The following is a 20,066-nucleotide window of genomic DNA, read 5'->3' as shown; positions in this document are numbered from 1 at the left end:
AAGACTTAAAACCGATAAAAACAAAACATATAACATCTGCCAAGACAACCATCAGGTAAAAACTTGTTTTTAAACCATTTGCATCTGACAACATTATACTGAGGTTTTCGAGGGAAAAGATCATATGTCTGGTTGCAAGCAAACGCATCAATCTATGTGGACATTGCTCCTCGCCAATTCCTGCATGAGTGTTGATACCGGATCTAGCCCATTGGATCACTTTAGTGTTTTGGAGGCCCATCGATTTATAAGTCCAAGAAAGTACATGTTGCACAAATTAGGTGGTCAAATCTTGACATTAATGTTGGGCGGTACAAAATCCATCTTTACCACGAGCAGGGCCGGCCCATGGGTATGGCCCATCAAGCAGGTGCTTTAGGCATCAGATTATATTTTAATTTTAAGGGGCATAATTTGTTAGAAAAAGTCTAGTAGTTTAGTGGTTATTGTCTCATTTATAAGCAGGAGGTGGCGAGTTCGAGTCATATTATACCGAAATTTTAACATTTTTTTGTATTTTTGTTGGTAAATGGGCAACAAAAAAATTTTGGGCTTTAGGCATCCAAATTTTTTGGGCCGGCCCTGACCACGAGAGACTTCAATGCCCAAAAAAATATTTGAGTTTGCCCATACCTTTCATGTGCAAACACTTGTTGAGCTGAACCTTGAACTTTTTGATAGCATGAAGATTATTGCATGCGACAATGAAATCGTCTACATAGCCCAGAACGTGTAAGACGTGTTCCCCTTGGATCAAAGAAAACAAATAATTAATAGTTTTGATAACTCTGGGTGAAACCCAATTCGTGGAGAGTAGTAGAAAATTTAGAGAACTATTAGAACACCTATGAGCATGCTTAAGACCGTATAACAACTTGCGAAGACTACAAACCTTACTAGGATCCGACAACTTGAAACTAGGAGTAAGCTTCATATAGACTTCTTCAAAATCACCATGTAATAAAGTATTATGGACATCCATTTGTTGAACCTCCCAATCTTTTGCAGTGGCAACTCCAAGAAGAGTATGAACTATAGTCATCTAAGCAACATGTTCAAAAGTCTCCTTATAATCTGTTTTTTTTTTTTTGATGATTCCCCATTACCGCAAAACGAGCTTTATGATGCTCGAGAGTTCCGTCCGAGTTAAATTTTTGTTTGTACACCCATTTGCTGCTTTGTGCTTTCTTCTCTAGAGGTAAGTCAGTAATATCCCACTTGTGATTCTCCTCAAGTGCAGCAATTCTTTTTGCATAGCTTTATAGTTTACACCATTTTATTTTTTTTTATTATTTTTTATTATTTTTTTATTTTTATTTTTGAATACCAGGAGGTTCTGGGCCAAAGCCCGTAATCTCCCCAGGCCCGAAACCATTTTTTGATGAGAACATCATCTTTAAAGTGTTTAGGTTCTGTGCTATCAAGACCTACAGCCATAAATGCAATGTGATTTGCTAAAAAACCAGATTCAGTCAAATATTTGATGGATACATGATCTTACTAGAGACCGATGACGTGGAAGTTGATTCGGAGAAACTTGGCGAAAGTGCGTGAGGAGTGGAGTGTACATGTCGAGAGTTACCACGAAATTGGTTGTAACGTGTTGTTGTATTCAATAAAAGAGAGAAGTATATATACACAAGTAGTTTCCTATACGAGATAAAATAGTATTTAGGTGATGATATTTATAGAACAAAAACTTAATCGTATGATATATTAGATTATTTCTCAAGAAAATGGAGCGGTAACAACTACACTACAGATTAGAGATATATTTATTTATTTATTTATTTAAATAAGTAATTATAGCAACCGTAATAATAATGTATTTTTTAAGTTGGTCAACTATGAGAGGGTGTCATTTGGCTATAAAATCCGATCAATATTTCTCCCTTTGGACAGATCTGTTATCAATTGAAATATCATAGAAAAAATTGAGAGGCAATGACACTGAAGATAGTTGCAGACGCTTTCAAGGAATTGGCGGTCATCGTGAGTTCACCGAGTCCGGACGTGTCTGTTAAGCAGTTCGCTAACGCTTGTTCTCTCTTCTCGAACCTATTTGGTGTCCTTGAAATAGCCTTCAAGTTTGTCAAGACAGACTACGTTGCCAAGGTATGTTTGATTGATCGAGGAGAGCAATGAAATTATTTCTGAAAATTATATAGGGAATGCAATATTGTTAACTTTTCTTTTTTGACGAGTTAATTGTGTTCCTAGCTAAGAACTTTTATATGAATGATGTTGAAATCTACAACAAAGTCAATCTTCGGAATTATTGGACCGTCAAATGAAGATATTGAAATTTGGATGCGTCTATTTTGACGCGAATATTTCAGGTTAATGATCTTGCCAAGGCATCGAGCTCAATATCGACATTAGAGGTAATGGTTGACGAAGATATCAAGGCAGGCCGCGCAAAAAAACCTGGTAGTCATACAAGAAACCTTTTAAAAACAAAGCGTGGTCTTGAAATGATCAGGGTTCTATTCGAAGAGATAATAGCAACCAAGTATGTGTTCTTCTAGTTCTAGACTCAATTTTCTTTATAAGCTTCTTATATATAGAGTCTATTGCGAAGTGCAAAATCAAAAAATGCATTAGCAATACATATTATAAATGTTATTCGGACAATGTCATGCTAGTTTTTTGAGTATCCATTGCATGTATAAGAGCATCAGCTTTAGTAAGAAACCTATTGGGTATCTTAAATATAATATTTTATTTATTTTGATTATTTATTTAATTTTTAAATCATAGATAAAAATTAAACCAATCAAACAATGACAACTGTCAAATGGGTATGTTAAAAGTTCAGAAACGTTACTTAAGGTTTCTCAAATGAGAAACGAATCTCAACATCTCTCCTCCTTTTTGATTATATTTATTTCTTTTATTGATGAGAAATCCATCAAAAAACTCTTGATGGAGATAGTCCAAGTGTCTTGTAAAAAAAATATATATCAACGTCTTGCCTAAATTTTGTTTTTTTGGTTAACATGTGTTTGAATATGACATACAGCGCTAATAGCTCCCTAAAGGATGCAGCGTACAAGGCTTACAATAAAGTGTTAGCTAAGCACCATGGGCTTGCTCTTCAGGAATCTGCTGAGACAGGAATGGAATCTCTCCCCTCAAGGGAACTGCTACTGTGCATGATCAATGAAACAGGTGAGTAAATGTTTTTTCTTTTGTTATAATAGCAATCGTACATTGGAAATTAGATAAGACATATTGACCATCAACTTCTCTATTCACAAAAGAACTTTATGAAATTTAACAAGGTATATTCTTGATAAATCTAACCAAGTGGCGGAATCAGAATAATATATTACGGAGTGTCATATATTAATAGAATTAAAAAATAATAGTAAATTATTTATTTTTTTAAAATAATATTATGAAATAAGGTTAATTATTTTGAATTTTTAATATAAATAAAATATAATCAAGAATAATATCATTATTATGACAAATTTTATGACTTACAGTTGTTTTCAGATTAAATGGATGCATAGCTTTAACAATATTTAACACCTCATATTAGATGTGACTCAGTTATCTTCATTTCTTAATTTTATTTTCATTTTATACAAATGATATGAAATAGATGTATTTTTTTAAGTAGTAATGAAAAAAGAACAAAAACTAATTAGTTAAAAAGATAGGAGTTACTATTAAAACCTTAAAAGATTAAAGAGACAAAAAAAAACATCTGTTTGAGACAAAAAAAAAAATGATTAAAGATACCAAAAAACAATTATAAAGAAAAAGAGAAATATGGGGTCAAAGGGGACCTTCAATGTGAGACATGGGGGTCAAAATTACCAATATCAAACCAAATTTGCAATGATGTAATACCTAAATAGGCTTGCAAACAAAAAATATAAATCTATGGGGGGTCAGTTTACCCCTCCCCCTTTCCTCATTAGGTAGCTCCGCCACTGATCTAACCTCAAGTATGGATGGTTAATTTCTCACAATGGGTTTCTTTAAAATTAATACTTTTGGGATGTATTTGCTTTTCAATAATTAATAATTAAAATATTAATAGTAAAAATGAAACTATCTCCAAATATTTCATTAGAAAATTAAATTCCCAACTCTGCGTTTACTTGGCCGAATAAATTTCAGTGTTAGTCCTTCAAAATCCCCAAGTCAAACAAAACAAAAAAAGGCTTTTTGACATTTTACCGTGGTTTATTTTCATAAAGTATTTTGTAAAAAATAAACTATAAACATATTTTTATCAAAATTATATAATTGCAATACTATTTTGTTTGTCTAACAAAATAAAATACAAATTTTGCCAAAATAAATAAATGAGATTTGTTCTATAGTTGTTAAAATAACTAAATACTAGGATAAAATGCTCACTAAATTAACCAATAGATATAAAATATTAGATGTGCATGTACCAGTCAATCATTTTAAGTGGTTGTTTTAAAAGAAGGAAATAATCTTTTTTCCATATATATATAAGTAGATTCTATGGTAATTAGCCTTGAGACCACTTATCTGGGATCCGCTCCGAAAAACAGGAGATCCGGTGGGACGGATTCGGATTCAAATCCGGATAATAGAAAAAAATTAAAACCGGATATCCGGTCTTAGATATTTTATATTACAAATATATTTTTTATATTTTATTACTATTATTTAAATTTTATTGATAATTTTTCTTATTATTTATATAATTATAATATTTTAATAATATTTCTAATTATTTCTATTAAATTAATAAAATTTTTTATCTTTTTCAAATTTTTATTTTAATAAAATATTTTTATATAAAAAAAACCGGATCCGGATATCTGCAGCTTTTTTTATGGATATCCTAAATCCGGATATTCGGATAGAATAGATATGAATCCGGATAATCAAAAAACGTATCCAGATCCGGATACCTTAAAAATGCTTGATATCCTGATTCGATCCTGGCCTAATGGTAATGAACTGTCATGGTCGATGTGATTTTCTTTTTTCTTTTGGCAGTCGTCATGTTCAAAGTGATCAAGTGCTTTTTGTTATTTTTTTTTACTATCAACACTTTCTTATGTTTAGGCTAAGAAAAAATAAATAAATGAAAGGACCACCTTTTCTAAATTCGCTCTAGGCTTCTCACAATTCAGGGCCGGTTCTGAATCTTAACATGATATTGTATAGTCTCTGTCAGTTTATTTTATTTTAATGGTTACAAAGTTTTCAAGCTATTTTCGTTTGGAAAATTTTCGTTTGTCTTCATTTCTACAATATGCTTTTGAGGCCGTAAATTAGACACAAAATTGATTATTTCTTTTTGAAATCTTTGCAGAGGAGTCGGCTAAGATACATATGCAAAGCTATGTTACTGCATCGATACCAGTAACTGCATATGTTGATCAACTCTTATGCTCCAAGAACCTTGGTATTGATTGGTGAAAACCCTTAAAATTTACGCCTTGGCCAATTTCCCATTATTTTCACTCTTTAACAGACTATGTTTCTATCAATCCATGTAATAACATTGCACCGTCCAAAAACTGGATTATTTCATGAACCGCTTTGGTAAATTCAAAAGTATTTAAATAAATTAAATCATCATTTAAGCGCATATGGATACTATGTCAAAAAAAAATCAGTTTTATGATGTGGGAGTACTTTTTGAACTTTTTTCTAAAAAGAACTGCTAAATGATTCTTTATCCCGAGTAAATACTTTTTTCTTTTGGGCAGCTCCTCGTAATTACGTATTACTTTTAAATTGTAAGTTTTAACACTGTGTGTATACAGATGCATCTAGATGATGGTAAAAACAGAATATTATCAAAATCACTTATAATCTAGAAATTTTTTCACATAAAAAATCACTTATGTACGCTTTAAGTTTTAACTTCACGTTTTGGCAAAGTCAAAATCCTTTATTACGTTTTGGCTAAGTTGTATCTGACAAAAATGGAAAAATAAGTCCCAACTGTCCTGATTATATAGTAGTGTATTGTCAGTTTATAATAAATTTATTTTAATAAATGGAAAATTAAGTTTCTATTATAAAGAAATTGGTGGAGGCTGAGAAGAGACGACATGAGCATTATGGTGAGACAGACTCAGTGAACTTGACGGTGGCGTAACGAGAAGATCTCGAAACGAGTCTTAAGCGAGTCACCATGGTTGAGCTGCCGGAGAACTCGGCAAAATTGAAAGACACTCAAATCTTAACGTAATAAAACCTTATAAATAAAACATATATTCGGAAAATTAATGAAATTTTGAAATTAATTACAAAATTCATTGCTCGATTATGTTTAATTAAGTTTAAGGATTTCAATTCGGTTTATTCCACTGGGTTTTGAACTTTTGATTTGGGGGGAAACTGGAATTTAACTTCTGATCTGTGTGGACTGCGGTCGAGGTCCGAATTCTGTGTAGTTGTGATACTATATGAAACTTCCTAAGGGGACACAGGTCGTTAACCCAAAGAAATTAGAAGGTGAAGTTTTTTCACCGCGATTTTCTTTGGTTCTTGTCACTGGCGTTTGCTCGCAGTGGAAAGAAGTAGTAGTATCGTAGTGGTTATGTGGTAGGATCGAATTCATCTTGACTGAGTCACTGAGAAGCAACTGCGAGTTTGTGTTGATTGCAGCAGAGATCGCCAGCGGGAACTTTTACTATCTATGATTACAAATAAATAGGTAAAACATAAGGTTCCCTAGCAAGAATAACATGTAACTTAATGTTTTATTCACTAGCTAAGATTTAGCCTCAACGATTAAAACATTATTTTCTCTAACAACAAATATATTCCTTTTCAGTTCGCACTCATGTGAAAAGCTATAAGCGAAGCATAAGCACCATCTGAAATCTCCATTAACGTCTCATGTCTTCCACTCTCCGCGATCACACCGTTCTTCACAACCGCAATCACATCCGCGTCCTTAATCGTAGTAAGCCGGTGAGCCACCACAACCGTGGTCCGGTTCACCATCACCCGATCAAGAGCATCTTGCACCACCCGCTCAGACTCTGCATCCAACGCGCTTGTTGCTTCATCAAGCAACAAAATTTTAGGATCCTTGAGAATAGCCCGAGCAATCGCGATCCTCTGTTTTTGACCACCAGATAATTGTACGCCGCGTTCACCAACCGACGTTTCGTAGCCTTGAGGCAATGAGCTGATGAAGTTATGCACATTAGCCGCTTTTGCCGCGGTTATAATCTCTTCCTCAGTGGCTCCTCTAGTTTTGCCATATACTATGTTTGATCTTATTGTCTCATTGAACAAAACCGGTTCTTGACTAACCAAACCCATTTGTTCCCTTAACCAACTCAATTTTAACGATTGAATTTCAACTTCATCTAAAAGAATCTTGCCTGAATCTGGATCATAGAATCTCTCTAGTAAGCTTATCACCGTCGATTTACCACTCCCGCTCTCTCCAACCAATGCAACGGTCTGAAAACCAAAATCATTAACCATTCATATCAATTTAGTACACATAATCCGAAACAAATAAAATTTCCCTTAATTTTCATGTTTGTTACCTGTCCAGATGAGATAGTTAAGCACAAGTCACTAAAAATCTGTATATCCGGTCGCATAGGGTACCGGAAACTGACATGTTGCAACTCGATATCCCCGTGGACGATTGGTAGTACTGTCCCCTTCTCGGAACTCGAGTCGATTTTCGATTTAGTATCGAGAATATCAAAAATCGAAGCAGCAGAGTCTTTTGCTTTGTTTATGTCAGGTGCCATAGCACTAGATTGAGTCACTCCTATGGCTGTCAAAGTTAACGCAAAGAAAACCTGCAAGGTTAAAAACCACAAATATCACAACCCCGAACCAAACCGGATTATAATCTAACCTGATAACTTTTTTTCTACTCTTTTTAATACCTGAAAGAATTCTCCGAACGTTGCTCTCCTGGTCTGAATCAACCAGGAACCGCCGACAAAGCATAAGGACTCGATTAAATAGAGAGCCAAGAATGAGCCACCATAGCACAAACCACTTACGAGTCCTAATTTGAAACCTTGTTGCTTTGGTACATCACATTTCTCTTGGTATAAATCCATCACTTTATCCTCTGCGCAGAATGATGCAACTGTTCTTATGCTGCTCACCGCGTCATTTGCAACCTGGCTAGCCTCTTCATACTTTCCCTGAATCGAAGTAAAAACCATGTTAGATTAGATAGAACCAGAAATTAACCAAGGTTGTTGAATACTAACTACTAACTTTTGCTTTTGCGCCAAAACCCGTTATAAACTTGATCTGGTAGTATGCTTGAAAGAACATTACTGGTGCCACCAGAAGGGCCATTAGAGCTAATAACCAATTAGCCGTGAACGCTATAATAAATGCTGCAATTATAGTTGCCATATTTTGCATGATCAACCCTAACGCATCTCCTACGATACTCTTCACAGTGGAAGCATCCGTGGACAACCTCGCTCCAATCGCACCGCTAGACAAAAAAAAAAAACTCAATATTAATTTAGACAACTTAAAACAGTTCTGAAACCAAAAAGAAAATGAAGATGTTTGATTACATTACCTAGAATTCGTAGTATCGTCGAACCAACTTATATCTTGGTGCAAAACTTTATCAAACGACAACGATCTGATACGTTTGATTAGTTTTCCTCCAGCGATAGCGAAGAAGTAGTTTTGAAACGGAATCACAATCAGGTTTGTTAAGCCAAGGGAGACGAAAATGAGAGCCCAAAAATGAGAATCATTCTTTAGTTGATTGAAAGGCTCAAAGAATATCCTGATTGTGTGAGACAAAAGCAAACCTTGGACAGGAAGCACAATACCGTGAATCACTGCAGCCAATGAACCGACCAACAAAACCGAAATCTCTGGTTTGTTAAGGTGAGCAAGCCTTCTTAATGATAATTTCTTGCTTTTCTTGGCCGTTTGATTTTCGGTGGAAGGGATATTCTCGGGGAACTCTTCCGTCTGGTTCAAGCTAATCACTCCCGGTAAACCAAATGGTGATGTGAGAGTCAAGGAATGGCGGCTACTTGATGAGTTCCTTCTATGGATCCCATTTTGGTTATCCGATCTTTCAATTTCGGAACTCATTTCACACTTTTCTGGTTCGGCTTCTTCTTTCTTAGATCCTTCCTGTAGACGAACTAGCTGTGAATATGTTCCCTCGGGATCTTTAATCATCTCATCATGAGTTCCTGATAAAAATTTTGTTCATATACAGGAAAAATACTTTGATTACTTGTCGTGTAAGGTATTATTCAAAACTCTAACCTTTCTCAATGATTTTTCCCTGCTGCACAACAGCGATCATATCGGCGGTTCTAATTGTGGTAAGTCGGTGAGCCACCACTACAGTGGTTCTGCTCAGCATTAGCTTTACAAGAGCATCTTGAACAATGCGTTCAGATTCTGCATCCAAAGCGCTTGTAGCTTCATCAAGAAGCAATATTTTTGGGTTTTTCAAAATCGCCCTCGCAATCGCTATCCTTTGCTTTTGCCCACCGGATAATTGTGTCCCATGCTCTCCTACCATCGTTTCCAAACCCTGGAAAAAGAGAACAAAGAATTAAGAAATCTAAACTTGGTTTATACCGACCAACTTGGTTATAACTAAAGTTTAACTACCTGCGGAAGTTTGTCGATGAATTTACTAGCGTTAGCGAGCTGAAGCGCGGTCCTAATTTCTTGATCGGACGCATCTTTTTTGCCGTAAACAATGTTCTCCCTAATTGTGGTCGCAAAAAGTATAGGTTCTTGGCTTACGAGACCAATCTTACTTCTGATCCATTTCACTTGAAATTTCTTTAAGTCAATCCCATCAATTAAAACTTCTCCTGATTCCGGATCGTAGAACCTCTCAATTAAACTGATCACAGTTGATTTTCCGCTACCACTCTGTCCCACCAAAGCCATGGTCATGCCATTCGGTACAGTCAACGAAAATCCAGCAAAGATCTGCACGTCAGGTCTAGCCGGATATCGAAAGTACACGTCTCTTAGCTCGATGTCGCCTTTAATTTCTTCCAAAACCTTACCACTCATGTCATAAGCATCGATCTTCGGTCTTCTTTTGATAGTCTCAAACATTTTGTAAGCTGCAGCTGTTCCGGCCGCAAAAGAGTTAAGAGAAGGCAATGTCTGCCCCAACGCCCTACGAAGTGAATTGAATGTGTAAAAAATTAGGGCTTTCAGTATCACAAGATTTCTTCAAGGACAAGTAATCGTTTTACTCACATTCCTCCAGTCAAGATTGACATAATCACGTTTATGACTTGACCTCCAGTATATCCTTTCTCCATTATCAGCCGAGCACCGTACCAAATCGCAAAACCATAGGTACAATATACCACAACCAGCATTATCCCAATGCCTAGACCAGAGTATAGCCCTTGTTTAACCATAGATCTGTAAGCAATCTCAAGCTTCTTCTCATATTTTTCCATTGCTTGTTTCTCCCCAGTGAACGCCACGACCTGAATAAACAAAGAACATCAAAATATTGAAATTTAACACATGAATCTATGTAATTCTAAAAGACCGCGAAACTAACTGTTCTAATTGACCCAACGGCTTGTTGTACTACGTTTCCAGCTTCTGTGTAAGCCAGTTGAACACGTTGAGCCTTTTTTGACATGATATAGGTCATTGCTCCACCCGTGCCCACGAGCAGAGGAATGCACGGAAGAAGAGCCAGTGTGAGTTTCCTGCCTACTATAAAAGCAACCGTGAATCCACCAACGAATGATGAAACGAGCTGTGTGAATTTCCCAACCTAAAGATATCAAAGTCATAGGGAAAAAAAAAGTATAAGAGACTTGTACTGCAAGAAACATCCGATAGTGTAGAAATCATTTAAAACCTTTTCTCCCATGGAATCTTGAATAAGAATGGTGTCTCCTGACATTCTTCCGATGACTTCACCGGTATTTGTCTCAGTATCGAAAAATCCAATGTCTTGTCTTAAAATTGTTTTTAGGTATAACCGGCGGATTCTTGTGGATTGACGCTCCCCAGTTACCATCCAGCATGAGACCTCTGCGGAAGAACGAAAGATTACTTTGTAAACAAGTTAGGCTAAGGATGAAAGAAAAGAAAAACATAGTTTAGGCTTACGCAGGAAGGACATAACACCAGCGTAGGCCGCAAGATAAAGAAACTTCACAGCAACCTGAAATTGATTAAGAATTAATATAATGTTATAAACCGTAACATTTGGTTCCTGCATGCACTGACTAATGCGTATAAGTAATATATAAATCAAACAAATGGAAAATAGTTTATAGATGAATGAACAAAAAGAAAAAAATATTATTACTTTTTACAAATTTAAAAGAACAATAATATATTAATATAGAAGACAAATTTTGGTGATTTTGATGATTTACATAATAAACTAAAATATAATAATTCTCATATAAGACTACCCAAACCAAAAGTAATTAGGTGTAAGGACACCTCCATGGGTGGGATGGAGGAGGATATCTCACCAAATTATATTAATAAAAACAAAATTATTGAAGTAATTATATCAAACGAGAAACAATGAGAAGCGTTTCTACAAATTAATGGACACATGCCATATGTATCCATTGATTCAATTATTAAAAAAATGAAAAAGAAATTATATAACTAAAAAGAAATCATAGTTTCTATCGATGGAGCTGCTCTAAGCCTCTAATTTCAGTTAAACTGATAGCAGTGACTAACAAGTAACAACAACTAGTCAAGAATTGAAAAATGTCACAAACCGTATAACCAATAATTTGAAGTCCTAACCTTGAAGACTTCTTTAAACACGTGATCATGATCTGAGAAACCGAAAACGTTAATGAGCTGCCCCATGAGTATTGCCATAAACGGCTGAGTTAAGCCGTTGGCCATGGCGGAGAGTGTCCCGATGACCATTAAAGCGATGTCGTAGCGATCTGCAAACGTGAAAAGCTTGTAAAACGCTATTCTCTGAGTTCCTCCTTCTCCCTTTTTCTTCTTCTTTGCTTTCTCCGCCATTGTTTCTCTTGCCTCTTTGGTTTACGTATTTATTGGTTAAACAGAGAATTTTTATCAAAAGACTATTGATGGGCTTTTTCTGATTTGTAAATCGAAAGGTTTTAAGGGTTATAGAAGGAGAGATTTAAGATTCACTCTTTGGACTTTATAAACTTAGTTTCATAGTTTTGCTATAGAGCTTTTAATTTTTCATCAAAAAATAATATTATTTTCTATAATTTGTGTATATTAAATGATTAATGACAGTATGTGGTATACAAGAATGATCACTTTTACAGCTAATGAGGGTAGATATCAAGAATCTTATCTCAACATCCCTGATTATTATTTTTCACATTTTGATATATTTTCCATGAAAAGAACAATTTTTTCCTCTGCAAATAAATCATTTTTTTTTTTTTTGTAGAAAATGGTAGTACTAGCTAGATATGGCACTATATCTATTAATATGCTTATAAAATATGTAACTAAATGTATACCTACTTCATCTTTTAATTATTTTTACTTAATCCGGATACATTTTATAAAGAAATGACATATGGCAAATTAATAATTCAAAGAATTATAGTAAGAAAATTTTATGATTTAGGTTTATATTTATACATATCAATTAATTAATATTTTTTAAAAGATATTGATAATTAAAAATAAATAGAAACTAAAGTTACCATTTTATAAATTCTTAAGAATGGAAATTTTACTAAAATTATTTTATCTTCAAAACTAAAACCATATATATAATATGAATCATATATATTTTCATCAAAAGGTTATATTTTTTTCTAATTTGTCATGTCTCTTCTATATATGGTTAAATAATACACCACGTGAAAATTTTATTTTAAATTCCACGAATGAGCCTTGTGATATGTTATAATTTTTTTGTTGCTAATAAGCCTTGTGTTCTACATTCATTTTATCACTTCACATCTTTTTCAAATATATGTTGATACCAAGATCGAACAAAGTATTTTATAAGAGGATTTTAGGGAAGAACAAAAAAAAAATTTGTTCGGCGACTACAGGAATGAGTGTTAGTATGTTACAAAGACGAGTTAGATCGTTCGAACAATATCTAAAAGGCCGAGCTAGATATCAGCGAAGAGGCTTTTTTCTGTTGATTACTCTTACGTGTTGTGTCAGTGTGAATTGCCAATCCTTCCCTCACTAATGTCTCTTTCTATTAATACAAAGACTAACGACATATTAATTTAAATTTGGTTAGTGAAAACATATTTGATGCGATTCACAACGTTTTATCAAAAAAACTAAAAAAGCATTGAAAGCAGAAAAGGTTAGTGAAGGATACATGTGACATAGTTAATTACTAAAATGTAAACATGGTGAAAGGAAAAGTCAGTTTTTAGATCACTAAGACATCTAAAATAATTTAATAGAATTTTCATATATTAACAAAAGTTAAGGTCACAAGCACTCGCGTTCTGGTCAAAAATTACATCCAAGAGGTTTCTTTTAGAGAAAACTCTTAAAGGATCTCTCCTTCCTCAAGATCCTCGATTCTCGTTGCATCAAAATTTTCTGACCCGATCTCTTCCAGTTCCGGACGATCATCACTTCTTAAAACCAGACCCAACTCTCTTAGTAACAACCAAGCTCTTGTCAGACTAGAGCATCCACAGACTTCCACGAAATCTTTCTCCAATTTCAAGTGGTTGTTTTGTTCAAAATCGAAGCCTTTTTTCATCTATAGACATGTTTACAGATATTAGACTCATGGTTCTTCACTCTGTTAAAACAGTGTTTTAAGAAACTGCAAAAACGGTTTATAAGATTCCGCAAAATACCTTTGCTAGTTCAAGCCGTTGTGTCTCACGTTTTTGTTTCAACTCGGCTTGTGCTCTCATTCGGGCAGCTACCTTAGCAGCTCTCATCTCGGCTTCAATTCTAGCTTTCTCTGTATTTTTTGTGAAACATAAGAGGCTAACATCGAAAAGTTTGAGCCTTTTTTTACTTCCATTAGAACACGTAATAGTGTACCTTCACGTTGTGCTCTTTCCATCTGTTCCTTTTCTATCTGTAGTCTAATTAGATCAGCTTTGTTATTCTGTCAATAAACAAGACATCAACTTTTAGTAAAACATAAGCTGTCGAAAGTGTATGTTTAAGTAATTGGGATCAAGAAAATAATGAAACCTGGTCAAGGACTACTCTGTGTTTAGCTTTTAGAATGGTCTCTGCATATTGAGCTTTGAGTATTGCAGCACGAAGAGCTTTCTCAGGAGGTACCGGCGGCAGAGCAGGAAAAGTCGTTTTCAACTCTGTAGCAATCATAGAATGGTATTAAGAAACCGAACTATACAAATAAAAAAGAGGAATTCCGCAGATTCGATTGAGCTCATAAGAGAGAAATAAAAACTTACCATTATCCAACAGAGCAACGTTTGAAGGTTTATCAAGCTGAGAATTGACACTACCATTTCTCTCATTCTTTGAAGTCACAGACCCTTCATTCAAATAGAAATTAAAGGTATACTGTTAAGTAGTGATAGAGAATAACAAATGTGAATGAAACTATGAAAGATCGCTCAAGGTTTCTCACCATTGGATCGAGGATCTGACTCGCTCGTTTGTGCACCTGAAATGTTCTTTACTTGACAATCCTGTTTGACAAGAGTATTTAAACATGAATTCTCTTTGGTAGTGACAAGACTAAAAGGAAATTAAATTTGACATAGATCAAGAAAGAGTCTGTATATACCGTTAACGAAGAAACTTCACTTCCAGATGAGCTACAGGACTTGAGGCATATGCAAATAATCCTACCACATGAACCACATTTACAGGCTGCAGTTCGAACTGAGCCTGCATGTCATGCAAATGATAAGCTCCAATGCTGAGAAGCCACAAAGCAGAAAATAATTTCTCCAACAATGTACCTTTGGCTGGGATTTTCACAGCCGAACTGGCTCCAAAGCCCTGATCAAGTTTTGTAATCTTCACCTGAAAATATCGAATATATGACAATCATATCAGTAAGTAACTTAACGATGATAATGATAACAAGTCTAGGATTTTGATCATATATCGTACCTTGGTTGCTAATGCTTTCAGCGTCACAGCAGGAGTATCCTTTTTGCTCTGCGCTTTCACTGGCTTTGACGAAAGAGCGGAGTTTTCTTTTGCTGGTTTTGTCGATCCCGCGGAGAAAACCCCAGAGGAAGCTGATGTTCCAGGGCTGCTATGTCTGGAACAATCGAACTCAACCGGCTGTCTCTTAGAACCTTCTGTAACTTCAACCCCGGACAATTTCGAAACCATTTTCTTCTTGAGTAATTTCCATCTAACCTCAAAAATCTCCTTAATCTCCTTTGCAATCGTGTGAACCTCATTGCCCGGAGGATTATACCGCATAGCATTGGCAAAAGTTAACCGAACATCCGCTGCAAACTCATCTGCATTACTATACACATTCTTCAAAAGTTTTGATTTGACAGTGCCTAAATCCATTGGCTTTCGTATGACAGAGAAGTAATCAGGAATCTCCAACTTAACAGGATCAACAGGCTCTTCAAAGAGCCAACCAACACGGTGCTCCATCAAAAAACGTAACAATACCAAACACTGACTAGACCAATCACAATCTAGCTTCTGCTTCTTCTTAGCTTGAACATCCTCTAGCTCTTCAGGTCCACGCTTCTTCGATTGCTCTTCACCAAGTGAATGCTCAATTTTCTTTGAACTACCAGGAAACGTTTGGAATGTTCTGACAGAACCTTGAGGACCAAACTTTATCCTAAGTTTGGGTATTGCAACCATTCTTACAAAAACATAAGAAACCTGTAAGCATAAGAAAATCAAATGAAAATTAGGGTTTATCTACGCGACAACAAAAGACTCGAAATTAGGGTTTATACATCAAAACCATTAAAATCGACACAACAATTAGATACCCATCAAAATTCCGACCAAATCCTGACTAATCTCGTCAAAAAATTCTTACGATAGAAGAAGAAGATACAAAATTAGGGTTTATCAATTTCGCGATCGATAAAAAACCTTGAAAAAATGTACTTTGAGAAACGAAATCAATGGAAGATAGCGAAAGGAGTATGATTCAACAGAGATAAGAAAAGCGAAGAAGCTTACCTGAGGAAGAATTAATGGAAAAGTATCGAGATTTTGGAGTATCGAGTGGAGAGTCAGAGTGAGGAGGAGGAGGAAGACAAAACGGCGATAGAAGAAGTTTTTTTTTTTTTAGGGTTGTGTTAAATACTTTAGATAAAACGCGTATAACTTTAAATTCTACTAAAAAACGCGTATTAATTTTGTTAACAATAGTAACAAATGTGAAACATTATCATTATGGAAGTAATTGGACTTTGAATTTTATATTTTTGGGCTCATAATGGATCAATAGTAAGCCCATAAAAGAAGCCTCAAAACATCTAAACTTTATTCCTTTTTTGGCACATTCTCAAAAATATAAACTTTTATATTATTGCGAAATTTCCAATCATGGATTCGATACCAAGGAAGCGACCCAAATCGGAGACCAGAACTCCAAAACGGAACCCTAAATCATCTTCTTCTCCGATCAGATCAATGCTCGAGCCACCACAAAGCTTCTTTCCTTCCAAGGAAGAGTTCTTCAGACTCTTGAAAGTTTTGCTTGTCGCTTGTGTTGTGGCTTTTACCTGCAATTTCCTTGCTAAGTCTCTGAGCTCAAACCCTACTAAATCTTTCTGCGATAGTAACTATGATTCCATCGAGTCAGACTTGGGTAAGCTCGAGAATCATAATTAATTCCTTTATTTCATAGTTGAATTGTGTAATTCCGTTGTGAAATAATCAGTTTCGTTGTTTCAGATTTTTGTGAACCTTGTCCAATTAATGGAGAATGTTGCCAAGGGAAGTTGAAATGTAATCTTGGATACAAAAAGCAAAGAAATTTATGTGTAGAAGATGGAGAAATCAATGAATCAACTAAGAAATTGGTATTGAATTATACGAAAAATCAAAATTTTTAGATATTTTTTTGTGTTGTTGATTTCTTGGTTTAAATGTTGGCCACTTTGTTGTGTTGTGGATTCAGGTTGGGTATTTTGAGAGAAAAGTTTGTGAAGCATATGCTCATAATGAATGCTATGGCACTGGAGCCATTTGGGTATGTTTATGATATCTTTAATTATTGTGTTTTGGTTTTACTTGTGTGTTCATATTGTGGTAATATTGAGCATTGCACTAAGCTGTTATCATCGATTCAACAGGTTCCGGAGAATGATGTTTGGGAAGAACTACGTAGCAACAGTTTCTTGAATAACTTAGATGAGTCTGCTTACAATTTTTTGAAAGGAAAGGCTGTCGAAGCTGTCACCGAGCTACTAGAGAAAAGGACTAATTCTAATGGGTTTGTATTTCATCACTGATTAATTAGTTCTTTTGGTTACTAACTATTGTTTAAAGATTCTTACGTTATCTTTTACTTATTTGAAGGATTGATGAGTTGAAGTGCCCTGAATCCGTAGCCGGAAGCTACAAACCCTTGACTTGCCGCATGCGTCAATGGCTCTTGAGGCACATCTTAATTATCTCGTCCGCATGTGCAATGGTATTGTATTCTTAGAAAAAGCCAGTCTTTTGAGTCGCTTAGTTTACTTGATCAACATCTTCAAGCTTGTTTACAGTGTTGAGATGTACAGCTAGTTGGCAGCGCAATATTGCGTAGGAAAATTCAACGTAAGCGATATTTTTCAAGAAGAGTGGAAGAGTTATACGACCAGGTACCCCTTTATCCGCACAGCATCTCAATTAGTCAATTATCCTCGTCTTTTTTGTAAAATATATATAACAGGGTTTTATTTTGAATTGATTCATAAGGTCTGTGACTTCCTGGAAGAGAATGCAGTGGCATCAAATTCTGCAGACACTAGTAATTGCGAGCCTTGGGTTATCGCATCTTGGTTACGTGATTATCTACTTTTGCCTAGAGAAAGAAGAGACCCTCTGTTATGGACTAAGGTATGCTGTTTTTAGTCTCTGTCACTGATACTTGATCTGATTCTCTCTAACAATTTGTTACAGGTATCATGTTTTTAGAACCAACTCTCAATTTTGTTGCCTGACATGGTTCATGGTTCTTTATATTCTTGGTTAATTCACAGGTTGAGGAGTTAATAAAAGAGGATTCACGTATAGACCAATATCCGAAAGTCGTCAAGGGTGAACAAAAAGTTGTATATGAATGGCAAGGTATGAACCTGGAATAGTTCTTTATCCTCTTTCACTTGTCGATTTCTTTTTTTACATCCATTGAAAGTTTTTTCCTCATCAATGATTCAGTTGAAGGTTCACTTAGTTTATCCAAGTTGAAGAAACAGCGAGAGACGCAGAAGAAAGTTAGAAAAAGTATAGGCCCAAGCACAAGCTTGCAAGAAAATTACAACAGAAGGATGCCGGTTAGAAGCTGAAAACCTTTTGTTAATTGAGTCTTTCTATTGAGTCAAATAGACATTGTTTTAAGATTGATCTTTATCTGGTTTTGTTGCAGAGACAAGTTCTTAGTACATTTACAAAAGAACAATATAGAAGCTTGTTATGATTCTTCACGTAATTTTAGAAGATCCAAGGAATGAAGCATTGTCGATATTCCAAGTTTTTTTTTTTTTCTGTTGATGATGATGCTTGAATTTTGTAATAGATGAAGAATAGTGATTTAGATTTGTTGAAAGATTAAGGAAGTAAGAAGAGGGGGAAGGAATCAGAATTTGAATTTCCATGAAAATAAGGGAAATTGTACAATTATTTTCTTCTTGTATGAAAATAAATTAGCTTTTTTAGCAAAAAAATTAGTTCATGTATTTGCATTGCATCAAGTAAAATAAAATAGTCAAAAGAGGCTCTTTGTGTAACTGGGATTGGAATATAAAATCCCGAATAATAATATCGAAAATTGTTTGCTTTATCCCTTTTTTTTTCTTTTGTAGAAATTCTCATATGATTAGTGTATGATTCGGTCCAAGATTCTTTTGTTTATGGTCCACATTAGTAAGATAAACTATTCAAGATTCAGACAAGTACTATCATTTAAGGATCTGTGTAGTATTAAAATCTCGAAAATTTTATTCCAAAATACAAAATTCGTTATTAACTTTGTCGGTGAAGGGGTTGATATCAACCGAAGACTTTTTGTGTGAAAAGAATCATGTAATAACGGTACTTATTCATTTTGAAATCATACTAAAATAAATACCGATTATGTTGGTAGACTTCTAAATTTTAATTAATTTTTAAAAGACCCTTAATTTTCAATAAAATTGTTGCAAAGAGAAATAGTTACTTTCCATCTTCGGTAAAATTCACTAATTCAGGACCCAATAAGGTAGAGAGAGGCACGTGCCTCATGATAGACTTGTCATGTGATGTGACCTATTTTCTTTGTCCAATAAATTTTAAAAAACAAATTGTCATAGGCTCGTATTCGTAGCAAAAGTATATAAGCAAAAAACGCAATGTTTCAAAATAAAATTTAACAAGAATGAATGAATGACACAAACCAAATCGTCTTGACATTTTTATCTCATGGATCAATACTGCTCAATCGAGTGTTAATAATTTTCTGCATAGTTAGGCGAATAAGAGAACAGAGCATGTAGCAATTATTTTCATTATTGTATTGTTGACTTTGATTTGTAGTTTAAAATAGCAGCGGTACAAATTCATACCTTCAATTATGTCACCATTCACCAACGAGTGTTTGAGATAAAATTAGACAGTAAACCATAAAAACAAAATTGATATAGGCTTTTCAATTTGAATAGATGTTATAGGCTGACTAAACTAATTAAGCCATTCTATTTAAGTATATGTAAAAACGGTCGGTAATTATTTAGCGAGGATTTTTTATTTTTATTTTGTTGTTGGCATTATTATTATGAACTATATTTTATTTATAAACTCTAAACAAAAATTGGTTCAATATGCTAACAGTTTTGTGTATCCCATCGGCCATAAGATTATGTGTAATGAAAATGTTGAATAATTTATTCAACTGTTGAACTCTTAAAACGAAGATGTTGAAAAAGCAAAAAATTCTAAATAGATTAAACTGTTATAAACCACAT

General features: G+C 34.6%; 4 protein-coding genes across 5 annotated transcripts; 2 read left to right on the top strand and 2 right to left on the bottom strand.

The window, feature by feature from the left end:
* Positions 1 to 1,903: 1,903 nt before the first annotated feature.
* Positions 1,904 to 5,593, top strand: LOC9299476 (accelerated cell death 11). 2 transcript variants are annotated; one of them, XM_021015588.1, is made up of 4 exons: positions 1,904 to 2,115; positions 2,358 to 2,512; positions 3,023 to 3,171; positions 5,315 to 5,593. In XM_021015588.1, exons 1-4 carry the CDS (start codon positions 1,945 to 1,947, stop codon positions 5,419 to 5,421), a joined length of 582 nt encoding a protein of 193 aa, XP_020871247.1. In that variant the 5' UTR covers positions 1,904 to 1,944; the 3' UTR covers positions 5,422 to 5,593. The 2 variants fall into 2 exon arrangements, with proteins under 2 accessions (XP_020871247.1, XP_002865177.1); XM_002865131.2 differs by having other exon boundaries at positions 2,340 to 2,512.
* Positions 5,594 to 6,629: 1,036 nt separating this feature from the next.
* Positions 6,630 to 12,204, bottom strand: LOC9299475 (ABC transporter B family member 7). The gene is made up of 12 exons (XM_002863353.2): positions 11,755 to 12,204; positions 11,092 to 11,146; positions 10,838 to 11,013; positions 10,529 to 10,750; positions 10,213 to 10,451; positions 9,604 to 10,129; positions 9,250 to 9,523; positions 8,537 to 9,173; positions 8,218 to 8,446; positions 7,875 to 8,141; positions 7,521 to 7,784; positions 6,630 to 7,431 (listed from the first exon to the last, which is right to left on the bottom strand). The coding sequence occupies exons 1-12, from the start codon at positions 11,983 to 11,985 to the stop codon at positions 6,787 to 6,789; spliced, it is 3,765 nt and encodes a 1,254-aa protein (XP_002863399.1). The 5' UTR covers positions 11,986 to 12,204; the 3' UTR covers positions 6,630 to 6,786.
* Positions 12,205 to 13,339: 1,135 nt separating this feature from the next.
* LOC9301251 (transcription factor GTE12) lies at positions 13,340 to 16,207 on the bottom strand. The gene is made up of 10 exons (XM_021032988.1): positions 16,093 to 16,207; positions 15,037 to 15,783; positions 14,883 to 14,946; positions 14,705 to 14,808; positions 14,546 to 14,606; positions 14,367 to 14,450; positions 14,140 to 14,264; positions 13,984 to 14,050; positions 13,791 to 13,900; positions 13,340 to 13,690 (listed from the first exon to the last, which is right to left on the bottom strand). Exons 2-10 carry the CDS (start codon positions 15,760 to 15,762, stop codon positions 13,472 to 13,474), a joined length of 1,560 nt encoding a protein of 519 aa, XP_020888647.1. The 5' UTR covers positions 15,763 to 15,783; positions 16,093 to 16,207; the 3' UTR covers positions 13,340 to 13,471.
* Positions 16,208 to 16,384: 177 nt separating this feature from the next.
* On the top strand, positions 16,385 to 18,766 carry LOC9301250. Its single transcript, XM_021032994.1, has 10 exons — positions 16,385 to 16,726; positions 16,813 to 16,940; positions 17,039 to 17,110; positions 17,214 to 17,353; positions 17,440 to 17,554; positions 17,646 to 17,726; positions 17,824 to 17,964; positions 18,108 to 18,195; positions 18,286 to 18,401; positions 18,494 to 18,766. Exons 1-10 carry the CDS (start codon positions 16,462 to 16,464, stop codon positions 18,542 to 18,544), a joined length of 1,197 nt encoding a protein of 398 aa, XP_020888653.1. The 5' UTR covers positions 16,385 to 16,461; the 3' UTR covers positions 18,545 to 18,766.
* The last annotated feature ends 1,300 nt before the right edge of the window (positions 18,767 to 20,066 follow it).

Source organism: Arabidopsis lyrata (assembly GCF_000004255.2).
Source record: "Arabidopsis lyrata subsp. lyrata unplaced genomic scaffold ARALYscaffold_8, whole genome shotgun sequence".
Classification (NCBI taxonomy): domain Eukaryota; kingdom Viridiplantae; phylum Streptophyta; class Magnoliopsida; order Brassicales; family Brassicaceae; genus Arabidopsis; species Arabidopsis lyrata.
This window is presented reverse-complemented; position numbering and strand designations above follow the sequence as displayed.